Genomic DNA, 27006 nt, shown 5'->3' with positions numbered 1-27006 from the left:
TAGCCCAATGACAGAATGTCCCAGAGTGTTCTACAGAACAACTACAGCGCTAACAGTCTTACTTATGACAAAAGTATGGCACACCTGAAGTCATCTTGATTGGAATAAAGTGTTAACACTTAAAACATTTAATTTGCAAGGGAACAAAATGAGGGGGTTCATTTTGCCATAGAAATTATGATTAGTGCTGAAGAAAGAAAAATTAGGGCACATTTTGAGTGACTTCTCAAATCCTCTTATATTTCATGAAAAAAAGTCTGATATGCAGTCTCCCAAGATGCCCACCAGAGACAAAAGAGCCCAAATGTAGCCCAAATATCAGCCAGATGTAGCCCAACTATAGCCCAATGACAGAATGTCCCAGAGTGTTCTAAAGAACAACTAGAACGCTAACAGTCTTACTTATGACAAACGTATGGCACATCTGAAGTCATCTTGATTGGAATAAAGTGGTAACACTTAATACATTTAAATTGAAAAGGAACAAAATGAGGGGTTTCATTTTGCCATAAAAATGTTATATATATTTTCACTGAAAAAAACATAAGTTTCACACCAGTTATAGTTAGGAATCAGCATTTAAAAAACCTATTAAATTCACTGAAAAAAACATAGGTTTCACACCAGTTATAGTTAGGTGGAAATTTTACTCTCATAAAACCATTGAAATTCCCACGTTATAGTTAGTTGGACTCACTATAACTATTTGAGATGTCATCAGTGATGTCATGAGTGATGTCATTGACCATGTCATGAGTGATGTAATATGTGACGTCATCAGCAGTGCATTGCATGCGCAAGTTATAGTGAGTCCAACTAACTATAACATGGGAATTTCAATGGTTTTATGCGAGTAAAATTTCCACCTAACTATAACTGGTGTGAAACCTATGGTTTTTTCAGTGAATATATATATATATATATATATATATATATATATATATATATATTTATGGTCTGGACCCGGATCAATGTGTAAATTCAGGGTGCTTCTGTCTATGTCTCATGTGATTGGGTATGGTTTCATTGAAAGTACGTCTGTTGTGTGCCCTTAACTGGTCCTGTGCACATACTTGTCTCGTGATATCCATTCTGGGCCTCTATTCCTTCGGTTCCTCAGTTATTAATGCCCTTTTGCACCGCCACACTTTCACCTGTGCCTTGGTGTTCCATTGCCCTTCCTCTGAGTCCTCCCTACCCCCTTTCAGTACAAGTTAAGTAATTATATACCATCACTGTCCTGTTTCCTCGCAGTATAACGATAATCTTTTGAGTTGAGTCGCCCCTTCTCTTAACCCCTTCCATGCTGGTGACGAACCCCAGCCGTCATGCACTACGGTGCTCGTGTGCTGATGATGGCTGGGGTTCGTCATGGCCCGCCCGTGTTCTGCCGGCGGCCGCACACGGGGAAAATCGCGGCCGCACGGAAGGGGTTAAAGGCTTATTTATGACATATGAGTTTTCAATGCGTTTTGAAGTTGTTTCTTCTTTTTTTCAGTATTTGCTTAGTGTTCTAGCTGAACTTTAGGTAACACTGAGTGACCACTCTTTGACTTGATCATTTTGGCTGTAGCAGTGTTAATTAATTCTCAGATGCGCTAAAATAAAAACTGCTATGGTAATAATGTGTGTGCACAGTTATTGTAATGGTTTATCAAGTATTGAGCTAATCCATCCTGCGAGACATTGTGGATTAAAAATATCCGTAATTCGTGTGAGTCAAGCCATATTACACAAACTCCTATGAGTCATCCTCCATTGTTGTGTTTGGAGCTCTTAACTTTTCTCTCTGATGGGCAGCTTTTGTCATACTGTCTTCTCTTTCTTATTACTAGAACAGGCCTCCATCATGGCTGACATATTTGTAACCAAATCTTTCTCATCAATCTACATCTTCTTAATTTTTTCTTTTTTACTATTTCTATGCAGGAACTTTAATATTTCAGAAGTAGGTGCCTGACTAAAATGATCTCTTCATTTATTAGTTCAATTGCGATTTCTTTGTTTTCAGTCAGTTGATCCAACTTGAAAATGGCAGCCCTCTTCCTCTTGTATTAGCTGTTTCTTTATGAGGCTGCTTTGTTCTATCTGGGACCATGCTGCCTCTATTGTTTATAGGTTTTACCTGTAACTTGTCCTCTTGTAGCAAATCTGCCTTTTCTACCTGGTCTTTAACTCGTAATGCGGTGTCCCAGTGTCCTACATAACCTGAGGGGGTTTATGTTGTATAACAGCTGGTTCTGTAGAAAAACATAACATTTCTTTAAAGCTAGGTTAATTTTATCCTGGTTAACCTGTATATGCCAATGAATGGTGTGACACATATATTAATAAACAAAGTAATCACCAGCACTCACACAAGATGTACTTTCTCGGTATATTAATGTTTTTATATTGTAGAAAAACACAAGTGCAATATACAGAAAACAAAAAATCACTATTGGGTGTCCATTTAGAACTATTGAGTATGCTTAAACAAACTTCCTAAATTCTTGACTGTAAATATGTGAGGTATTGGGACGGAACACCTATTCGTGTGCATGAAAGGTATCTAGCATCATGAAGCCCTGCCCAGCTATAGATTCCAGCTTTGCTCCGCGGGTGGATTTTTGAACCAAAATTGTGACTTAGTTAAAACACTAAACCTTGAACTGTAGCAAGACAGCCAATCTTTCCCAGTGACGAGGCAACCACAGCGGATTTAGAATGTGGGTTTGGCCCACTTGGAATTTTTGGTTCCAGGACAAACCACTTCAGCGAGCCAATGGTGTATCTGCCTTGCTTTGAGGCTTTTTTGAGTTCCAGAAAGTACACTAAATCATAGATAACGTATTTGACTGGTGTGGCTCTCTCAGAATACCTAACCATTCCTCCGTCCCGGTCAGCCTGAAATTGTGCATGGGTCGAGGTCACCTATGAACTGATTCTTGTCACTGACACTTTTGATTTCTCTAGGCTCCTCTTTTGTCTAAAAATTTTAAAGATCCATACCACTGGTTTCCCTTGTTCTCGATGTTTGCTTGTTTTGGTGTCTGTTTGCGTATTAAATTATTTTCTATTGTTCTAAATTATTTTGGGAACTTGTTTTCTACACTTCAAAATTGTTGATACTATGTGAAATAAGCTAACAGGCATTTCTCTCGAGAATTGCCTGCTGCTTATGCCACAGCTCCTAGGGATTGAGTGAGGAAACCTAACCAGGGCGTGATTATTAAACTGTCATGGGTACCCCTTTCCGAAATTCATAGCACACTTTCTGATGTTGGTGTTCAGTGTGTGGCACATAGAGCTTTGTCCAGTACTTAACATTCAGATTTGACACTTAAGAGTTAAAAAGGCAAGAATTTAAGTATTTTCTAATCATTGTTTAATCAAAAAGAAGTATTTTTGAACTATTTGTGGTCGTACAAGACCTATGTATACTTAACAGAGATAAATACGAGCATGCCATTTTATCTTTTTCAATACCTTCCTGTTTTGTTTTAATAAATAAAACCAAAAAGGCTGAAAATGTATTCCTTTTTATATTTTTTTCACAGTAAAGTCCCAGGGTTTGTAAAGCTGTTTGCTCCAGAGGGTTCCTTAGTATTTCATGAAAAAGCCTGGAATGCATACCCTTTCTGTCGGACAAGTAAGCTATTTTTATTAGATTTTTTATAAATTCGTTTACCATGCTGTCTCCGTGCGAAAATGTTGCAGTGCTTCCAGAAAATGCCAGTGAAAAAGAACTATGCATAACTTTAAAACCTCAATTAGTTGACTTCTGAAATTCTCTTGAGGTCCCAGCTGAACAAAATGGAGCTAAACGGGATCCAAAATGGAAATGCAAGACACAACTATTTATTGAAGTTGACCATATCAAGCAGAAGCTAGTTTTATATAAAAATCGACAAGGACCAGCCTGAAGTGGCTAGGAAAACAAAGCCGATGAACGACCAAAACAAACAGAGCTAATCAGTCTGGATTCTAACTGAAAGTTCTGGATGCTTCCATTCATGCAATCACTCCTCATTCAGTTGATGCACTCTGCCACTCATGATTGTGCCATCCTGTGATGATGCATTTATGCTTCTGTTCGTTGACTCTTTCTTGCATTTGCACTTTGCTTTTCTAAAATACAGTACACACAGGCTCACTAATCAATGAAGAGGTATTATCTGCCAGACCTATTCGCTTTTTGATTTGTGAGAATTATTATTATTAATATTATTGATATACTATTATTATTACTGATTTGTGAGAATTTGTTCAGGTGTTTCTGGTACTGTCACCAAAATACAAATGTCCTAGTGTTCAAGGCAGTTCTCGTCTAATGATCTACAGACATCACTAGTTGTACATGAATTACAACAGACCTCTCTTCTTACAGAGATTTAGAGTAGGGGATGTCTCAGTCTGCTGCCGTTGTTAAAAACAGCCCAACTCTGATCAACAAACTTAGACAAACACAAAACCCACATTCACCTAAAATGACAACAGAAAAAGGTGAGAAAGGTGAGATGGCACCTCACGGGCGCACCACCAATGGGACCCCTGGCTGGTACTCACAGGATGGCCCTGTTATCATCATTGGTGCCATCAAGCCGTAACGGAAACGTGTCCTAAACCCAAAGAGAAGACAGTGAGTGGTGCAGTGAACACAAATTATATGTAACAAAACGTACAACACTTAACACTTAACATATAATCCACTGTGCAACCAGGACAAAAACTTTACTAGTGTTCCTTTCTTGTTGCATACAGTACACATATAAACAATAAAAAGTAGGCTGTGAATACTACCAATCGATTCACACCCTACTTACAGCCAACATGTTTCATTGCCTTGGTTATCAGGCAATTTTTTCAGGGCAAACCAATTTAAATGCCACTGCAAAGGACACTGGGCTTTGCGTGCTGTAATAAAACATAAAACATGCATAGTCGAGGTTACCTGCTATCCACCCCTGTTCAATTCACAATGCTATTTTGCGCAGTCAAACAAGCATGATGTTGTATATAATGCAATAGTTACCCTTCTGTTAGCCTTGCCTCTCATACCAGCCAAGAGGAATTTAAAAGGAATACAGCCCCCATAGGTGAGCTGGGTCCAGTCTCCCTTTGTTTCTGTTGCTAAACCAAACAACAACAAAAACCGGGGTTATGCTTTAAAAGAATATCCTTATACCTGTGATTAGAAGCTTGCTTGTCAAGGTTACACACTGCAAACCCCATGAAAAGATTACCGGTGGAGAATAACTGTCCGGCGTCTTCTCAGCACTCGAACACCGGCACACTTCTCAGCTGATCTCTTTAGAGTGTGTGCTGCTGGTTTTCGTGCCCCCTGATTGGCTGGGATAGTCATGTGATACCCGCGGCCATTTTAGAGCAGTCTCAGGCCAATGTTATGTATGTAGCCTGCGAGAGTCTCGCGGAACTCTCGCGATATGACGAGCTCACCAATTTTTATTTGATTTGGGGTCATAAATCGAGATATTAATCCAGTATCCCCTTTAGTTATGTATTATGTTCAAATAGTGCCCACAGCCTTGTGAAATATGTGGCTACTTCACATGTGCCGATTACCACGTGTCTCAGTTTATTACCAGTAACATGTCGTATTTAGTAACAGACTATTAAATAGACCCTGCATAATAAGTGAGGTTTGGTGGAGTATTCATGTTTCTAACTTTACAACGTTTTAATACTCTCCTAGGAGCGTACGCCATCTTGGATTGGGTATAATCCCATTCCGAGTGTTGTGCTTAGGAGTTTTCACATAAGCTCTCGCGTGATTTCGCCATAACATTGTGTTTTATGATGAAACTTTATTAGTTAGAGACAACAAAGGTGGCACATATATTGATAAACAGTGGCCATATGCTAAAGGTCTCAAACTACATACCATACCTCCCTCGGGTGGAATATGGACACATATGGACATCCATGTCTTAAACAGTGGCCATGTGTTATAGATCTTTATACTCCAGCTACCATACATCTCTGGAGTTGAATGTGAGCTCATGGTGGAATATGAGTTCGTGGTGTATTTTCACGCGATGTTAGGGGATTAAACCACAAGTATCAACACTGTTTCGCAGTGTTTGAATAGTATTTAGAATTACACTTATTATTCTACCTGAGTGAGTTGTAATGTTTACCTATCCACAGGAATGGGATATTGGCATTAGTTGTGTGCTGCTACAAGGTTAAAACAAAAAAATTAAAACACACTGGATGAATATGGAACTAGAGTAGAATTATGCGTAATAAATGCAACAGTATTGAAGGGGTTTAATACCAACTTGAGAAAACCCTCCAATTTTTGTCCACCAATGGGGGCGGTTGGCCCTGAAGTGGCGGTATTTGAGGCTAAAGTTCTGGAAGAAATCGGGAAGATCGAAAGTAACAACAGAGTGAATGGGTTCAAGAACATGGCCAAAGGAGATTGGGAAGCTGTGAAGTCCCTCCAGAATAATAACAACATAACAATAAAGAGCGCCGACAAAGGCGGCGCAGTGGTCATATTAAACACCTGTGACTACAAAGCTGAGGTACTCCGGTTACTAAATGTGAGAGCCAACTACCAACCTCTAAGGAAAGACCGCACTCCAGAATTAATGAGAATGATTACTGAATTAGTTGGGAATGCTAAAGAGAAGAAATGGATCAGTGTGAAGGAGGCGGAGTTCCTTATCAATACCAACCCTAGGACTCCGGCCTTCTACATCCTTCCAAAGATACATAAGCCGGCCCGGCCACCTCCAGGTCGGCCGATTGTATCTGGCATTCAATCAATATTGGAACCGTTATCACAGTTCGCTGATTACTACCTTCGCGAATCTGTGATACCACAGAGATCCTTCGTTAAGGATACAATGGACATCTTAAACGTCCTTGACAATATGACATTTGATCCCGAAACTGAATATATAGTGACTATTGACATCGAGTCACTGTATTCCTGTATCCCCCAAGATGCCGCACTGGTGGCAGCAGCGCGAGCACTAGCCACACAAGAGTGGTTTTACGATGCCCCCCAGAGTTTTGTTTTACAATGTGTGGAACTGGCACTCACAAGGAAATTTTTTAGCTACAAGAATGATCTGTTTCTCCAAGTTACGGGCACATCAATGGGCGCAACCATGGCACCAAGTCTGGCCTGCATTGATGTAGGCCAGTTTGAGGAGCACATCATTGAGTCTGACACCAATCCCTTCAAAGGCCATTTGCGCCTTTGGAGGAAATATATTGATGATGTGCTCTGCATTTGGTCAGGAGAAGAAACATCTCTCCTTCAGTTCTTGAACTGGCTGAACACACAAGACATGAGCCTACGGTTTACCTGGAAATATAATCATACCAGGGCGGTCTATCTCGATCTAGACATTGAAGCTGTAGAAGGAGTGTTCCAAACGAGCGTACATCAAAAGCCCACGGACAGAAACTTGTTGCTTTCTTACCAATCGTATCATCCGAGAGCCTTAAGAGATAATTTGCCCGTGGGGCAATTCTTGCGGTACAGGAGAAACTGTTCCTCTATTGGAGTATACAAGGAGCAAGCAGAAGGACTCAGTAAGAAGCTGGAAGCCAGGGATTATCCACGCAGGGTCATCAAACAGGCCAAGAAAAGGGCTCTGAACACGCCGAGATCTGTACTTTCAGAGACCCACACTAAGGAAAGAGAGGACTGCTTACCTGTGGTTATGACCTACGACCCAATGGCCACCAAGATCCGTCAATCGATCAGAAAGCACTGGTCTTTACTATCTACGTCAGACTTTAAGATGCCACCGCCACGTTTTGCTTTCGTAGAGCCAGCAATTTAAAAGACAAGCTGGTACACACCAGGATGAATGTAAGACCAGAACCAGAAGCAAACACCGTCCCCAATGGACATTTTCCGTGTGGAAATTGCTCAGTGTGCCCTCTTACTAACAGAACTTCCACAGTGACCCTCCAATCTGGAAAGAGCTGGTTACTAAATCATTTTAGTAACTGTAATACCGCTCACGTGGTGTACAGACTAAAATGTGAATGTGGCTTGGAGTACATTGGACTCACTACACGGAAAATTAAGCTCCGGATCAAGGAGCATGTGAGCACCATAAGGAGTGGGAAACTAACCACCAAGCTAGTGCAACATTGTCATCGCAACAGACATACTTTCACGTGGGTTGTGCTGGAGAGAGTGACGGGGGATGCCCAGACAGTAGAAAGACGTCTAATCACAAAAGAAGCAAGATGGATATTCCAGGAAAAGAGTGAACAGAAAGGATTGAACGAACTCCTGGAGTGGAATAAGCTACGTTGAGAGATGTTCTTTTGTGGAGGTAACTACTGACTAATGTGTACGTATAGATCTATCAATACCAATGTAGCTAGGCGCTCCTCTAATCCTACTATTGAGCAGCTGGGGAATGAAGTGCTAAGCATGTACTATAACGCATTTAACATATAAAACGGCAGCTAAATGTCATCTGTGCAAAGGTATACATTATAATTACTGCCAATATCCCATTCCTGTGGATAGGTAAACATTACAACTCACTCAGGTAGAATAATAAGTGTAATTCTAAATGCTATTCAAACACTGCGAAACAGTGTTGACACTTGTGGTTTAATACCCTAATATCGCGTGAAAATACACCACGAACTCATATTCCACCATGAGCTCACATTCAACTCCAGAGATGTATGGTAGCTGGAGTATAAAGATCTATAACACATGGCCACTGTTTTTTAAGACATGGATGTCCATATTCCACCCGAGGGAGGTATGGTATGTAGTTTGAGACCTTTAGCATATGGCCACTGTTTATCAATATATGTGCCACCTTTGTTGTCTCGAACTAATAAAGTTTCATCATAAAACACAATGTTATGGCGAAATCACGCGAGAGCTTATGTGAAAACTCCTAAGCACAACACTCGGAATGGGATTATACCCAATCCAAGATGGCGTACGCTCCTAGGAGAGTATTAAAACGTTGTAAAGTTAGAAACATGAATACTCCACCAAACCTCACTTATTATGCGGGGTCTATTTAATAGTCGGTTACTAAATACAACATGTTACTGGTAATAAACTGAGACACGTGGTAATCGGCACATGCGAAGTAGCCACATATTTCATAAGGCTGTGGGCACTATTTGAACATAATACGTAACTAAAGGGGATACTGGATTAATATCTCGATTTATGACCCCAAATCAAATAAAAATTGGTGAGCTCGTAATATCGCGAGAGTTCCGCGAGACTCTCGCAGGCTACATACATAACATTGGCCTGAGACTGCTCTAAAATGGCCGCGGGTATCACATAACTATCCCAGCCAATCAGGGGGCACGAAAACCGGCAGCACTCACTCTAAAGAGATCAGCTGAGAAGTGTGCCGGTGTTCGAGTGCTGAGAAGACGCCGGACAGTTATTCTCCATGGGTAATCTTTTCATGGGGTTTGCAGTGTGTAACCTTGACAAGCAAGCTTCTAATCACAGGTATAAGGATATTCTTTTAAAGCATAACCCCGGTTTTTGTTGTTGTTTGGTTTAGCAACAGAAACGAAGGGAGACTGGACCCAGCTCACCTATGGGGGCTGTATTCCTTTTAAATTCCTCTTGGCTGGTATGAGAAGCAAGGCTAACTGAAGGGTAACTATTGCATTATATACAGCATCATGCTTGTTTGACTGTGCAAAATAGCATTGTGAATTGAACAGGGGTGGATAGCAGGTAACCTCGACTATGCATGTTTTATGTTTTATTACAGCACGCAAAGCCCAGTGTCCTTTGCAGTGGCATTTAAATTGGTTTGCCCTGAGGAAATTGCCTGATAGAAACCAAGGCAATGAAACATGTCGGCTGTAAGTAGGGTGTGAATCGATTGGTAGTATTCACATCCTTCTTTTTATTGTTTATATGTGTACTGTATGCAACAAGAAAGGAACACTAGTAAAGTTTTTGTCCTGGTTGCACAGTGGATTATATGTTAAGTGTTAAGTGTTGTACGTTTTGTTACATATAATTTGTGTTCACTGCACCACTCACTGTCTTCTCTTTGGGTTTAGGACACGTTTCCGTTACGGCTTGATGGCACCAATGATGATAACAGGGCCATCCTGGTGAGTACCAGCCAGGGGTCCCATTGGTGGTGCGGCCGTGAGGTGCCATCTCGCCTTTCTCACCTTTTTCTGTTGTCATTTTAGGTGAATGTGGGTTTTGTGTTTGTCTAAGTTTGTTGATCAGAGTTGGGCTGTTTTTAACAACGGCAGCAGACTGAGACATCCCCTACTCTAAATCTCTGTAAGAAGAGAGGTCTGTTGTAATTCATGTACAACTAGTGATGTCTGTAGATCATTAGACGAGATTTGCCTTGAACACTAGGACATTTGTATTTTGGTGATTTACTGAGTGGAGGGCGTCCTAGTTTTCCTTTCCCTCTATACTCCTACTTTGTTCTCACGTTTCTGGTACTGTGACTGCTAGCCATAGTGTTGCCTCTTTGAAGTGCAGCCAATGTGACATTATAAATACAGAATTTAAAGCCATCTTTATTATTGCTTGGACTTTTATGACCCACCAAAAATCGGCTCTTGACCCTCAGATTAGGAAAGACTGCACCAGCAACTCCATGGCTGATGCTGGTAAGCGGTCAAAGTATACAAAAAGTGATGGATGGATTGCTTGATTTAATCCCAGCCACTGGTAATTACTCAGGCCGCAGTCCAATTCATCGTCACACACCATGCCACCTCAGTGTGGACCCAGCTATATGCAAAGTTTTTCTTGATGCTGCTCCAAATGGAACACTCCAGCTCAAACACTCAAGCCAGGTTCTCCATGAACCGAACACAAGCAACCCAGGACCGGTTTCGCCCTAGTCATGGGCTTATCAATCGGGTACAGCTTGATTACTATGACATTGTGCACGGGAACCACATCTGAGCTTACTTATCTCACTTACACTAAAGTATACTAAAAAGTGATGGATGTAATGCTTGAATTAATCTCGGCTACTGGTAATTACTCCGGCTGCATCCCAATCCATCGTTATTTTGCACAGCATAGCACCAGTTAGGGGGTATTCTGAAAATGTTTCCATGTTCCACCTGAAACTAGAATCTGCAGGACGAGTTTCCACTTGAAAAAGTATTACCAAGGATTGCCTACTCTTTGATATAATCCTTATTTTATCTGTTATATGTTTTAACTGAAATGGCATGCGTTGACGTTCTTACACAAACAATTGGAAGTATGTATATGTGAGGCATCAAAGTAGAAGTTAATCCACAAAGTTTGAAGGATTGGTTTAGCTGTTGCGAAGGCAAATAAAATCAGTAATATGTGCTTCTTGCTTCAGATGCGCATCCTTTCTACCGACTGAAGCAAGGCTCTTCTTGCTAAATAAAGAATCGGTCTGCTGACCACACCTGTGTTAGTGTGGCTCTGTACGTGAGGAGGAGTAGAACAGAGTAGTTTTCCAAGACAACTGGGCCCAAATATGTGACCTAATGTGTGAGGTGCTCAGACTCCTCTTTGTTAGTAAGAAACATGGCACAGACTGTTGGGAGCAGGGGTGTAACGCAGCCCCTAGCAGCCTGCACGGAGCTGCAACCTATCGGGGGAGGGGGCTCCCCTGTCCAGCCCAAGAGCTAAGAATATATGCGATATGGGAAACTCGGGGGCGTCTCTCCACATGCTGCAGGAGACCCCATCACTTTTCTTGATGCCACAGGTTGGGAGGGCACAACACCTTGCTTCTCCCAGGCAGCATGGACGTAGGCCTCAGCAGGGAGTATTCTAGTAAGGGTCAAGGTTATTGATAGAGGCCCGTAGTTAGGCATTGCAAATACAGTGCCTCTGCATGTCCGGTGCCACGCCCCTCTTCCTCGCGTACTAGAGCACTTGTCACAGCCTTAACAATTCATAAGCATGAAATCGTTCTTTGAATGTCATGTTATGGTGTAAATGAGGGGCAGCATTTCCCGGGCACGCCTGACGTCACCCGCCTGGTACTGAGAGATGTAACACTAGTGTAGAGACTGCGCACTACGTGTTTGCTCTTAGAAGAGCAATCCCTCGCCCTTCAACTGAAAGCAATACCAAGATATGGGTATGCTATTGCACAACTGATCTACCCACATGCAATTTAAAAAACAACATACGCGTCACGATCGGCACACGATCATGTAGTGAAAAGCCACACCAATTTCATTGTTATCATTTGCTATAATCAACTCTCTGATAAGTAATATATTTTGTAAAGTTTGATTTACACATTGTTCTTCGAATTTTTTACATAATCTACATCAATAATATTTTTTAAAACTAAACAAATCTATGGTATTATCGGTGGCATTGGTAATCTCTGATTTATGTGTATGATAATGTAACGTCGATAAGGGAAACTCGTTAAACATGCATTTACAACAGGTAATAGAGTGGTCCATCATTGTACAACTCAAATGATAAACATAAGTGTTTTTCATGGAGTCCATTCTACTCGGACATGTTGTCACATGCGCTGGAACTTGCATTCCTAAATTATTAATTTGTAGTGGATCACACAGTGTCATGCAAAGTGTTTTAATACTTGCAATTTACAAGCAACAAATTTTACGTGTACCATTTAACATTATACTAAACACATTTTCTTCTTCCCCTTTGCTTGATCTTCATATCGAAGTTGTAACGGTAAGTAGACAATTTAAAGAATTTACTGTTTTGTTTAGTTGTATTCCATTTATATTTGTATGCCCAATCTTTATTACTTTGTGTTGACCTTGTTTTTCCCGGATTCAATACTGTTGCATTTATTACGCATAATTACACTCTAGTTCCATATTTATCCAGTGTGTTTCAATTTTTTTGTTTTAACCTTGTAGCAGCACACAACTAATGTCTACATATTTAATCTTTAGTTCCCTGTAACCAGTCCTTTTCGGCAGAGCCGCATGTAGAATGTGGTATGGTTGAGGATAGTGGAAAATAAGCAAGCTGACATTGGTTGTGAAAAAAACATCCAACTGTTTCCACCCTCCCCTTACAGCACCCGTGCGTGCACTGAAGCCTTGCTCTTAAAAACTTCATCCTCGACACTGGTTTGTGTTTCTTGCTCCCGTAGCAACTGCCCACTGTTAATCCTGATCTCACTACCCTCATTTTTCCTAAATGTACTGCAGTGCGCCACTTTCCACTGTCCTCCTCGCCCAAATCGATCCATTTGGCATGTCTTAACACATCCTCACCACTCTGGAGTCTCTCAAAACCTCACAGCCTTCCCAGGTATCACAGTTGTTCTGTACCCCACTGTCTCTGGATTCCCCCTCCCCTGCCCCATTGCCTCCCCCTCGGCCCCTTTCCTGCTTTCTCTGAGACCTGTGTCTTTGTGCTGTCACCCCCTGCATACCCACTTCTCTGCTCCCACTATGATCATTTTGCAGAATCTCCTCACTTTCTCCCTTGTCCGATGATCCCACTGCCCGCTCTTTGCCTGTATCTGGAATGTATTCCAGCCATGCTATCTCATGTGGCCTAGATTTTCACCCAGGGAGACTGGATACATAGTGATCACCGAAGCGAAGTAAAATGAACAAGCAAAAGGTGCAATAGCATGGGAGTGAGTCTGCGGGCTAGCTTTCCTTTGGGGTTCATAGCATTTTTCAGTGATGTGCATCGATTACTGTGCCAATTCCTACCATACCTCTCTTGTAACTTTTTCACCATGCTTTCTTGATGTAAGTTTTTAGACTGCGTTCCATTCTTCATTTCATATTCCTATTGGATATTTTTTGGTATCCTCTGAATATTGTGAAGTTCTAGACCAAAGAATCTAGGACAATCAACTTTTTTTTATGCTTTTTTTTCTGAATAATTTTTATTGTTTCCAATACAAACAATAAAGAGTAACTACAATTTTGATTTTTATAACTTGGGGTTTACAATTGTGGTGCATGACACACTTAGCAGCAATCCACATTCAAACTCACGGAGGCAGACAAACATTAGTTGTTCTATGCACCATCACGAATTGCCATCCCTCGGTGCCCCCCTCCAACCACTCCTCTACCCTCGAGCGAGCTAGGACTTTGTTGCATTTTGTAGGCATTTCATTTACCATTTCAAGTTTATTGTGATTTCAGTTCCATGAGGAAAGGAACCAAATAGTTTGCCTTCTGTTATATTATGTTGCACAGATTAGTAGAGCACCCGGTCACCCGGGAGGGTAAGCTGGCGCTGAGAATGCATGAGTCTAGCAAACCTAAGGCCTAGTGGGACTAATTGAAATGCCAGGTATTCAGCTTCTAACGGAATTCAGGAAGGAGGAGGAGGCTGTTCTGTCTAGTGGCAGGTCGTTCCACTCTTTAGGAGCAATGTGGGAGAAGGCTTGGTCACCGGATCTGGTTTTCCACGTGCATGAGATGTGTACAAGTAAGACTACAGACAAGCGGAGACGTTTGGAAAGTTTGTGAAAGCAGATGCTATTGTTGAGGTATGCTGGGTCCGTGTTATGCAATGCCTTGAAAGTGTGGGTGAGGAGTTTGAAGTGTTCTCATTTGTGTATGGGGAGGGAGTGAAGCTCCTTCATGTGTGGTGTGATGTGAGTGTGGTGAGGGAGATGGAGAGTGATTCTAGTTGTTGAGCTCTGAATGATCTGTAGACGTTCAGTGAGCTTTCTGTTTATCCCCGCTGAGAAGTTGTTCCCTCTGTCCAGCTTGCTTGTGGAATGGCTGTGTGTGACCGTTTTACGGCAGACATTTGAAAATTTTCCTCTGCATCTTCAGGGCATGAAAGAATGAGGCAGTGGTGGCGCTGACTTGGACGGTTATGTCGGGTTTGTTGTTGATGACGATTCCCATGTTCTTGGCGTGAGTGATGGGGTTGGGTGTCTGTCCAAGCTTTGTGGGCCTCAAGGTTGGGTCCCTTGACGAAGTGTTTTCCCCGAAGATTGCGATTTGGGTCTTGTCTTTCTTTAGCTTCAGACTGATGGTCTTCATCCAGTGGGCAGTTTCAGTCATGCATGTGTTGAACTTGTTCTGGGTACTGAGTGCTTGTTCTGTGATTGAGAGAACGAGTTGCATGTCATCATCATAGGAGAGGACGTTGTCATCAAGAGAGTAGATGGTGCTGTCTAGAGGGTTAATGTATCTGTAAAAGAGTGTTGGGCTCAGGGAGGGTACATGCATTGCTCTGAAGATGAGGTTGCAGGCATCCAATGTGTAAGGTGCCAGGCTGACTGACAGGCTCCTTCCAGTCAGGAAGGAGCAGATCCATTGGAGTGCATGCCATTGGGTTCCGGTGTCCTAGATGAGGATGGTGTGGGATACCTGCATCAAATGCTGCAGAAGGGTCCAGGAGGATATGGGTTGCTGTGTATCCACCATCCAGGGCCATGCGGATGTCATCTGTGATAATGATGAGAGCAGTTTCTGTGCTGTGGATGGGTATGAAACCAGCATGAGTGGTGTAGAGGAGTTGGTGTTCGTTGAGGTATTTGGTTGATGATTTTCTCTGAGACCATGACTGGGTATGGTAGTAGGGAGATCGTTCTATAGTTGATTCATGTTAAATGGTCCGTGGAGGGTTTCTTCATCAATGGGAGGACAGTTATGTGTTTCTAAGAATCTGGGAAGGTCGCGGAAGAGATGAAGGCATGCAGGATGTGTTGGAGTCTTCTGGAGTCAGCGTGGTAGGGGCAAGTGCCCAATGGGGGCTCTGAGTGTATGGACTTCATGGTGGCGGCAGTTTCTTCTAGGGGGGTGATGGACCATGTGATTAGCAACAGCGTTTTTGTATAAGATCTGGAGGCATTTTGCAAGGTCGGTCTAGTCCGGTTGTGGGTTGAAGATGCTGTAAATGGCAGTGATTTTGTTGTTAAAGAATTGAAAATGATTGTTACGGAGGTCCTGTGAGGGAGTGATTAAGTTGCAGGCGGCTGCTGGTGAAGTGAAATCCTTCACAATGGCAAAGACTTCTTTGCTTCTGTTTGTGCTAGCATTGATGCAGTCCTCCAGAGCAGCACTTTTAGTGGTCCAGATCATGTGGAAGTAGCTTCTCAGGGCGGATTTGTACTTGCTCCTGTCTTCATGGTCCTGGCTAATTCTGCATTTGCGCTCCAGTTGTTTGCAGTGATGTTTCCTCAGCCTGGGTTTCGCCATGTACCAACAGGTCTGGGGTCTAGACCTTGTTTTATTGCTTGGTTTGAGGTGGCCAGGGAGTCGGCGCAGGGGTGATTCAATTGTTGACATTCTTGATGGCTTTGGGGGGCTCCTTGCTGTGTTCAGGTTGGTAGGTGCTCAGAGTAGTGTTTTAGTCTTTGTCAGCCAGCCATCTGTTAATTGCATTGTTTTCTCATTTGCACCCTCGCCACTAACTGGTAGCCATAAGTGGGTAATTGCCTACAATTACTTTTCATATTAGTGGAGAGAGCAGTAACTCTGTCACTAACCATAACCTATGTACTTGGGAACCCACAGTTAAACCACTGAACAATCATGATACTTGCTGTATTAGTTTTTAAATATAATGCAGTACTTTTATTTTCCCAAATGATTTGTTTGTTAGGAGGAAAGATTGGCTATTGAATAAAAACGAAATCTATTTTTCTTTTTCTTTAAACAGAATGAGTATATGAAAGATGACTTTTTTATAAAAATCGAGACATGGCATAAACCTGACATGGGCACTACAGAAAATGTAAGTCGTTTTTTGTTTGTTTTATAAAAACAAATTTTGAATGTACTGAGTGCTATATACCCACATATGTAGGAAATGACTGTGAATTAAGGTATCCGTTCTCCCTTTCTCAATTCATCTAATACAAAGAAGAATTTGTACGAAAGGACAACTTTGAAGACCAAAAATGTGTGCATTTTTCTGCAATTCTTCTTCGACAGTCTCCACCCATCCTTCACATTATTTCTAAGAATTTTAAAGGAGTGAGAGATTAAAGGAGTGAGACATGCTTATACATTCCTATCACATGTCCAGTTTTTCAAGCTCTACAATTTAATAAACTGTAACTTGGAGTGTTTTGAGTACTATTTCCTTAGGTAGCACTAACTTGTTCAGTGTGTACTTTATAATAGTCTCTGAGACACTCAACTTAATTTTGAAGAAGAGGATAGCACGATATTCAGTCAGCTTGCTGGAATGTCAATGATGTTTTTTAATGTGTATTTATTTATTTTTTCTAAAACTTGAATTGAAACAAGACTGTACATGAATCAAAAATACAGTCATATATTGTATCCGGCACATCACATAGTATACTTTTGTGAGCTGTGGAATCTAATGTAGAAGACACAACATAGGGTTACTCCCATAAACCGAAATAGAAGTCTTGGGTATACACATTATCTGGGACACAGGCTCCTTATGTATCATTTATAAGTGTAATATAAGTTTAAATGACGCACCCCAGAAGTAGGTCCAAGTACGCATTTGATCTAAATTCAACATACAATAGGGTGACCACATTTTCCAGTAAAAAATTATATTGACATATATCCTATGTATATGTAGAAACACAGCGCAGATGGCATAACAGAAAGATGTGAGTGCAAAATTGCTGCAAGCCCAACTAGCAATTACAAAATGTCCTCCACTACAATATTTCTAAAGCGGGGCGTGATGCACTATATGGACTAAAAAGCTATTGGCATAATGTTCAAACCTAGTGACAAAGGTGGGGTGATTGTCATTCGGGATACATCTCAGTATGAACATGAAATCATTTGCCAACTTTCTGTTTTAAAATACAACATTAAATTGCCGAACAATCCCCTGAAAGACTGACCGATCTATTACCTGCTGTGGTGCTAAATATAATTAGTCTAAAGGAACATGCATTTTCTTAACAATCAATATCCTTGAGTACTGTTAATTTATACCATTCCCCAAGAAGCCTAAAAATCTTATGGAATAGCTCCAAACCTATCTCAAAGAGAATGGAGGGACGTGGACATCGCTTCTTAATTACTTTGGTGCTGGTATCGTTGCAGACTATGTAACATTCATCCTTACTTAGGTCGTTGCCGTATGTGTAATAGCATGCTGCTGCTCAGTAAATGATCTTCCACTTTCACAGTAAATGGTCTAACACTTCCAGTTTCGCCAAAGTTGTGAGTAGAAGACTTCACTCAGACAGTTACCAAATTAAACCTGCATTTAAGTCTTCCCTGGACATGCACTTTCTTTCACAATCTGGTCACCGTCCATCAGTGGCACCAGAAGACAGTCCTTTAATTTGAGAGCGCCAACTCTGAGTGCAGCCTGGAATAGAGCTGCACACAACCAGTGACTGTAGTCTGTTCACCTCAAAGGTAGAGCTGTAGGACTGCAACTGGAATGGTCAGATAGGCTACACTCTGGAATCGATAAGGCTGTCAATTAATATTCGGGCAACATGGAAAGAAACGTAAAGCAAATCACCCAAACGTATATCTCACAAATAATTAAAGACATGTTATCTTCAATGGAAGGAGTATGCCAAGAAACCCATAAAGCCCACAAGACCGACTGGATTTACAGCTGTACCTGATTTATGTTTGGCTCGACCTATGTACAACTAAATGGATATAAAACTGAGAAGAGAAACCGATCGGCCATGGTGGAGGTGCCCTTCTACCTTGAGCCACCTTGTCATTATATTGGCCCGTGGTGATTGCCTCTCTTTATCCTCCAAGTAAGTAGCTTCAATACACAGAAGTGGACACAGAGAAGGCTCTTAAGTTTTTATCAAATGCACTAATGTTGAATTTCCGACATACTACAAAAAAATCTGAAAAAAACCATAATTAGAAGTGTCTTGAGTCATACTTATCTTAGTTGAGTCAAAGTGGGGTGTGATAATGCAAACCCCACACTGCAAAGACAAACAAATGTGCCTTCCTACACAAGAACTGTGGCAAATGTTGAAAAATTAGGTAACCACCCAGCTGCCTCCTATTTCTGAACCCATGTTAAAGGAGGTACCCATGGCAGTGCAATAAACAAAGTCAGATCTAGATCCTATAAGTAAAAAGATGAACAGACAAGTGAATCTATTTTATACTGACTAACAGATATGTAATGAAAGATTAGGTCAGACTGACGAAGGACACCTCAAATTAGTGACAGATGTTAAATCGATTCAGTCATCAATCATGAAGTTGCAATTAGAAATTAATGATGTACTGTCCCACCTGGGCAGTGAAGAGAGAAGATGGAGAAAAACACTATACAGATGGTCAGGGTACCATGGCCAACTAAGGGCCAGAGTTGTTTGTAGCGCAATGGATAATGAAGTTGTCAATACTACTGTGTTTCTTGTCGCTGAAGAGAGCACACAGTGTGTCAGTACAACCACAAACACCACGCGTCTCATAAAGATCAGTCGTAGCCCTCCTCCTGAATGACCGTGACAGACACTCCATGCTACAACCTGAGACAAAATAGGGATCATTAAAATATTAGAGTCCTAAAGAGGCTTCTTTTTCCACACTTCACCCTGAAAGTTCAAAGGAGAATCTTTGACCAAGTTAAATAAAATAAAGCCTTCTGTGCTGAAGGCCTAATTACATCATGTACTTGCTACTCACCTGTAGGCCATTTTGGAGGAAAGAAGTTGCATGTGACTGTATAAATGGCTGAGAACAGTAATCCTGGCCCCCTGGTAGACCTTCGTAAAAAAAATTGTTGTCCAGAGATTTTCATTTTTGATTTGTGTTTTTTGATCATTAGAGACGTTATTTAGCTTGGGTAGACATTGTTGATCTGGGCTGAATTTTTCTGGATGTCATTTTTAAAAATTATAGATGTGTTGCAGTGATCATGCAATATTTTAGGAATCATGAGACCTATATACTTCATTTTGCTGTCAAAACATAGGTTTTGGGGGTCAGGTAGTCTTACAGAGACAGAAAATAACTCTTCAGAGGAACCCTTCCTCCATTTTCCAATATGGCGGCTATAATAGAGGAAGAAGAGACATATTTAGAAATGAAACTAATAATAATGGTTTTTAATCCTGTTATGGATACATAAAACAATGTTTATGATCTGAATATGAAAACCAAATGTTTATCACTCCTGCTTTAAACACATTTGCATAGTTCACTTTGTTTCGGCAATCGCTCGTAGTACATTTGCAGAATGTCGAACATTTGAGAAGAGCATATCGACAGGGAGATTTTTTGTAGGACAGGTTTTGCAAGTACATGTATGTGTAATTTCTGTGGGTAGAGGCTTTAGAACTTTTGTAGATTTTAGCACCCCATCAATATCATTCACACGGATCTTTATCTACATATGCATGATACAAAATATTTACCCATCTTCTGATCAAGTAGAACGCTCTTTTAATGTGTCCGTGCACAGACAATGGTATCGGTGGAAGGTGACTTAGCGGGACTGATCTCTTAAACTCACTGTACCGAAGATTGTCAAATGTGTGACAATCAGAACTCGTTTACCACATACACACCAAGTATTTTTCTACTTTTTTTTTTCTAAGTCTTTAAAGTCACATTCTTTTTCTGACTCAGCAAATCCTTTTATAAACTTTAGAGGTTTGGCAGTTAAAGCTCCAAGCTTTGTTTCAATTTTGCTCATAGTGTCATCACCTGTAAGATTATGTACCTTGATATCAACACTGGTCAACTCTGAGTCAAGTTTCTTGTACACAATATGTAGCAGGATTGTTTTTTTTCTCACCTGTTCCATAACATATCTATAACTCTGACAATCCTTGACTTATAAACATTGTAATAAATCTAAATAGCACAATAATAACATCTGTGTAATTTGACAGTACAATGAGTGATTGGAACCACTACGAACAGCCCGGCCAACATGTGGCACAACACCAAGGTCAGGTTTCTCCAATTTGCTGTTGAACAATATGGCCCGTACCGTTTGAATATATGTCTGCAGACACAAACTCCTCATTGACAACTATTCCACTTACAATGATTGGAAATTCAGTGTTCACTGAAGCATCAGCAATGTTTTGGTGAGTTAACGTCTCCAAGCTCATCTTGTTCGATATTGATTACTAATATTTATTATGTTGCACAGGTATAGGTGTCAAATTTATGATGCAGATAAGGTCAATTGTTCCACTTATGGACATTCATCTGATTCTCTCACATTCTTTGACTAATAGTTCAAGATAACTGTCAAGGACAATGTGCAGTTCTTGCAAGGTGCACATTGACTTTGATATCTGTAGAACAGTATGATCGACCTCTCAGAAGTTTTGCATGTAAGAAATCTTGACCGTTTGCAATTGTGATACATAGTCCTCAACATCAATGAAGACACCTTTATGAATTGAAATTCTTCAGGTGACATTTTTTTTTCAGGCTCTTTTACGAGTTTGTGTTTCACTGATTTGGTTGCAGTATCTCGATCAAATAATGCGTTTGTTGAAAGAAGATCATGCAACAGAGTATCCTGGATAAATTCACACCTTTCTTTTGCTACATCCATCTCTCTATGTGCTTGCAAACGTTGTTTTTTGTAACTTGTTTTGTAGTGGCTGGTTGGAAGAAACTCTTACTATGGCAATGAAAGCATGGAAATTTAGGTTTAGGGATTATATCAAACAGCTTTTTCTCTTTCAATACAAATCTCTCCTGCTTCAGTACTGCGTATTGTTTCGAACCATGGTCCAGGACATCTAGTAGACGTGTCTTTATATCGTTATCCACATATCGTTTGGTCACAAAGTTGTGTAGTAGCACAGGCTCTGTGATTTAATAGGGATTTCCTTGCTGCTGCATGAAATGAAGAAGGCTGTCAACATGTTTGTTAAAATGTACCCCTCTCTTTCCCACAAGTTCGTGGTGAGGAGCAGTTTCATGATGGACCATTAATTTTGAATTTGTCATCTCTCTGAAAACATTGCAAATAGAAAGGACTTAATGGTAAACTAACTGCCATTGAGCAACATATTCACTTTTATGTGTCTGGTCAACAATTCCCTTCGAGCTTTTCTGTGATCTATGGATTGTCTTTTCCAGTGTCATATCTGGAGCCACAGCATTGAACCCTCCCTCTCTGTATTTCACCACAAAATGTCTTTGTATGAATTTTCTGTAGAGAGATGGTTTTTCCACCTCTAGCTTTTTCACTCTTTCCAAATACCAGGACCCATATCTCAGCTAGTTTATGAAATGGAATCTTTGAAATATAGTAATCAGTGACTCCACATTCTTCACGTGCAGCTCTCAACCACCACCTGATCAGCATATACCAAGATTTTCTCTACAGCTATCATGTGTAAAACATTTCCCCAGTGCTTGCAAAGTTCTGATTTTTCGTCACATTCTTTGACAAGCTCCGCAAACTTCTTTTTCAGGTTTTCTGATTTTGATCAGAGTGTATTGAACATTGCCTGGCTTTGCATTATGTCCTTTGAATGAAGTGCACCCTCTGCCTTATTCACTTCTGAGATAAGATATGCAAAACCTAATTAGCCATTCTTGTTCCTGAAAGCATTCTGACGCAATGTTTCTATATCCTTAGTTATGATGAGCATAGCTTGTAAAGAACAAACATAATGAGTTCCACTAAATACTTACTGGACAGTTTTAATCCCAAATTTTCAGTCTCAGTAAGTGCATTGTCTATGCCAAACCCACCTGAGATAACTTCCTGCACAACACAACTTTTGTCATGTGGAAAACACCCATCATTGGTTAAAGATCATCAAATTCTACTGGATTGCTCATTGCAGAAAATTGTCAGGATAGGCTTTTTTTTCAAGCTGAGCATGCACATTTTGGAAATATTTTAGAGCTGTGTATACTGTTGCCTAGTTTGTGACTGGAAATTGTATTACTGTAAAAAACCAACCTTCATCAGTGGGACAGTATTCTGGGGGATCAGAGCATGAATTCCGGTCCACTGAGGAACTGGCTTTTTTTCGTCCTTCAGTCCGCACCTAGTTATAGATATGATAAATTCAGTTAATACAGTTTTGCTGCCCGCAGCATCAGGTAGAGGAAGATCCATATCCTCAGCCATTTTGAAACTTTCGTTTAGACTGGAATTTGTTGATGGCTATAAGTTTGCAGCTTCATTTGTTTATGCCTACAGTTAACACAGCTTCTTTCCTAGCAGCTATTTCATTTGTACAGTTTTGAAAAAAGCACCATGGCAGTATCATGTGTGCTGGATGTTCCAGACAAAGAAGTGCAGTCTTCAAAATCAAAATGATCAAGAGCAGCAATTGTAAATCCTTTCCTGGTAAACTGACTTTGAAGTGGTGTGCTGTCAGATTCACAAGATTGTCTTCCTCTTCTTCGCTTATATCTTCAAAGCCATCATCAATGTTGTCAGCTTCTGATTTGAGTTTAGGAACTTTAGTTTGTAACAGTTTTGCTTTGCTGATATTAAACAATGATGTAAATAAATGTAAGACAACATCAGGCTTGTTGACACCCATGATGTGCTGAGCTCTGGGGCATCACAAAATTTGTTATCAAGTCTAAAATCTAAATCTTTTCGGATGGTTCTTAAAATGGTTCCTGCTGATTTTACTGCATCCTGTGATCTTATTTTGGCAGAAAGAACTTCAGGAGTCAAATCAGCTGAGAACACCATTAGTGGCTATTTTTGTGTGTTAGACTCACAAAAACGAATTCTGTCATTGTACATTTTTACTAGAAAAATCTTAATTTCATTGTTATGGATTCATACAGTTTCATCAATGTTGACCATAATTTCTTGGATCTCACGGAGTCTCTGAACCCCTAGCCATCGCTCAGGAGGGGCTTTAAAACTTCATTTGCTTTTTCAAAGAGTGCAAACTTAACTGAAGGCTGGCGATTACGTTGCTGCTGGGAACGCATTGTACATTCCTATTTTCGAATGTATGCACACATGCAGGTTAGGTGAGCATACAAATTTGCTGCAGATACATTCACCTCGCGGGTTAGGTCAACTACTCGGCTGAAAACTTCATCTTGGAAGAAAATAGCTACAGATACAGATGAGACTCACATCCTCCGTACTTTATTCTTTTGTCTATTCCTTTGGCCCATGTTCTGGTGAAACCACAGATAACACATTGAAGATTCTCTGCCTTCTCATCAGCTGTTGAACATGGATGAGGGGTTGCCATCAATCTTCTAAGTGGGTGAGCATTGAGTTTGGTTGTCGTCGCTTTTTCAGAAGACTCTGGTTCTTGTTGTGATTCACTGGTTTCTGCAATTTTTTGATGATTTGTTTCCAGTCATTTTTCCATTGTATACGACTTGTAGCACTTGTTGTTACAATGATAGCATATTTAATCCTCTCAACCCATCAGTTTCAATCTTTTTTGATCTTCTTCTTGCTGTATTTCCTCAGCATCTGTTATGTTATATGAATTTATAGAGCGCATGGCTGCCCTAGCAACAAGGCGTCCCAGCACTATATCTAGCAGAGCGGATAGCGAGGAAGCTAGTGACTGGAGAATAGCCACATCTTGATCATTTCCCTAAAGATTGAGTGGTCTTGCATGCTGCGGGTGGCAAGAGGGATGGAGTTCCAGAGGGCAGGTGCCAGTGCCCTAAATGAGCGCCCCTGCTCTTGTCCTGCGTACCCTTGGTACACAAGTCATAACCCCAGAGCTCAAGGCCCGTGCATCTAAATCTGTATTCTGTCCAGCTGCAGTTGATATCTTTTCTTTCAGATTAGTTTGACATATGACACATTTTTCTCTGTTGAAGGAGTCCTTAGATTTTGTAGTTAGCAATACTTTGTCAGGAGGCAAAAATCCTCTGCTACCACCTGCTTCGCTCATGTTTACAAATTTTAATCAATGGGAAACCTGAAATAAAAACAATAATTAAATAAATTACCAATATGATGGCTAAAACACCTCAATATAGAGTCGCCATTTTGGAAAATGGTGGAAATGTTGCTCTGAGGAGTTATTATTTTCTGTCTCACTAAGGCTACCTGACCCACAAAACCTATGTTTTGACACCATCACTGCAACACATCTGCCATTTAAAAAAATGTCAGCCAGAACAAGTTGGTCCGGACCAGCAATGTGTACCAAAGCGAAATTACTTCTCTTATGATAAAAAAAACACAAGTCAAAAATAAAAATCTCTAGACAATAATTTTTTACGGATGTGTATCAAGGGGTCAGCACTACAGTAGGAAATCAATGAAACCAGAGCCAGGCTAGCACCTGGATAATGCAAATCTCCAATAACAGACCTGGACAAAGGGTCAATTACATGAGCTGTTGTATGGACAAAACTAATAGGCTCAGACACAGAAAAACATTGGTGTGCATCCGTAACCCTTATGCCAGAGACTAAGGATTAACTGAACAGAAAAGTGTAGTGAAAGAATACTACGCAAGAATGTACAGCTTTTCACAGAATTTTTCTGGATGAATCATAGAAGGATAAATAGATTGCCCCCCACCCCGCCCCCCTGCTGTGCTACCTGTTTAGAGGTTTGGGGTGAATGTAGTTACACTTCAGCCAAGAAGTGGCACATAACTGATGAGGTATGTGGCTGGCTTTCTATGTCAGTCTTTCTCGTTTTTAGGATGCCCATGGCTTGTATGTGTGCTAGAGATAGGACGATGCACGAGGATGACAAATGTAATTATTTATATAAAGTAACTTGGGAAGCTCCAATGGAAAGGGGAGGGACAAGACAACCTCCCCCACTCAGCATATTTGAGGTAAGGGTACATTATGCTTTAGGGAGGGGTAGTTTTATACTTGATATACAATTGTGTGGAGTGGGGCCAGTTGACTTGTTCAGATACGCTGAAAGAGTGGTAATGCAACAAAGGTTGAGACCCATATTAGGCTGATTCCAAGAAACAGACATCTGACCAAATGAAATTTCTCAACCAAATACTTACATCTCAAGGGATGTTAGCGGCCTGGGTTATAGGATAAAAAGTGTTGTGGTTCAAAATTATCTGTCCAGACAGGGCTCATAAGTAATATTCTTTCAAGAAGTGCATCTAACTGCCACTTGATTGGTCGTGGGCAAAAACAACCTACTATCTGACAGCATACACCTCTGGTTCAATCAGGTGTCAGTGGTACATCTTCCACATGCCCTATGGATAATACATGGCTAGATAATAGTGTAAGATTTATTATGGTCCTGTAGATGTGAGATGGCTAGGACTTTCTACTGGTAAACATATATGTACGGTCACACAATCTATTCACCATGATGTGCACTTTAGGCACTTACTGTTTGATCTCCTCCAGGCATTGCTAATAATAGAAGGAGACTTCTACATGATGATAATGGAGGTTTATAAACATACAGATGTTGTAAAAGCTTCATAATGCTAACCTGAATACAGGAGAAGTGTAAGCAAAGACCGAACCACAAACAATATGGAGTAATATGAATCTCACGTATTCTGTGAAAGATCAGTTGCACTGGAGGGAGCATGGGGAGGGTTCCAGTTTTGGGACCTGAGGAAAGCATTGCCACCACATCTGAAACAATGAATCTTACAAGTCATCAAGAGGTGGAGGGGGGAAGAAGAAAGAGATCAAATGCGCTGACAGCCTAGGTTTCTGTCATTCAAAGAACAAGGACTCTAATACTTTGGATACCACAATGACACAGAAAAGTACCTTGAACACAGAACACTTTGTATTGGAAAGGCAGTGTAAACTGGTTAGATTTTGCAAAATACCATGGAAGATGTATAAAAGATGAGCAGTGCCATTTTGAGCAAGTTGAAGTTGAGGTATTAAGCTGTGCGGGAGACCAAGAAAAAGAGTTCCCATCATGGTGAGAAAGAGCTGCAGCTTGGGGGATGGTTCTCTTTAAATTCTTTGGAAGAAGGGGAAAAATGTTCCTTAAGACTTATTTAGTAGAAATAGAGCACAAATAAGTAAGAAATGTGAGAGAAATGAATTAAAAAGGATGTTAAAATCGCAAACATTGGTAGAGTGAAGGGGAGAGGACTGACATCTGCAGGTCATCTACAGCATTTCCAAAGGGGGGGAGAAACCAAGCAACAAGGCTTCAGTTTTGTCTGAATTGAGATTGAGGTA

General features: G+C 40.7%; 1 protein-coding gene across 1 annotated transcript in view; it reads left to right on the top strand.

The window, feature by feature from the left end:
* The window catches only part of PITPNB (phosphatidylinositol transfer protein beta), a 374371-nt gene that overhangs the window by 124351 nt on the left and 223014 nt on the right, over positions 1-27006 (top strand). Inside the window, exons 4-6 of the mRNA XM_086943148.1 lie at positions 3540-3631; positions 12666-12673; positions 16601-16675. Coding sequence (XP_086799274.1) covers positions 3540-3631; positions 12666-12673; positions 16601-16675 — 175 coding nt within the window. The remainder of the gene's footprint in view (positions 1-3539; positions 3632-12665; positions 12674-16600; positions 16676-27006) is intronic.

The sequence above is a fragment of the Lissotriton vulgaris genome, chromosome 11 (assembly GCF_964263255.1).
Source record: "Lissotriton vulgaris chromosome 11, aLisVul1.2, whole genome shotgun sequence".
NCBI lineage: Eukaryota > Metazoa > Chordata > Amphibia > Caudata > Salamandridae > Lissotriton > Lissotriton vulgaris.
The sequence above is the reverse complement of the archived record's forward strand: the minus strand, read 5'-3'. Positions and strand labels throughout refer to the sequence as shown.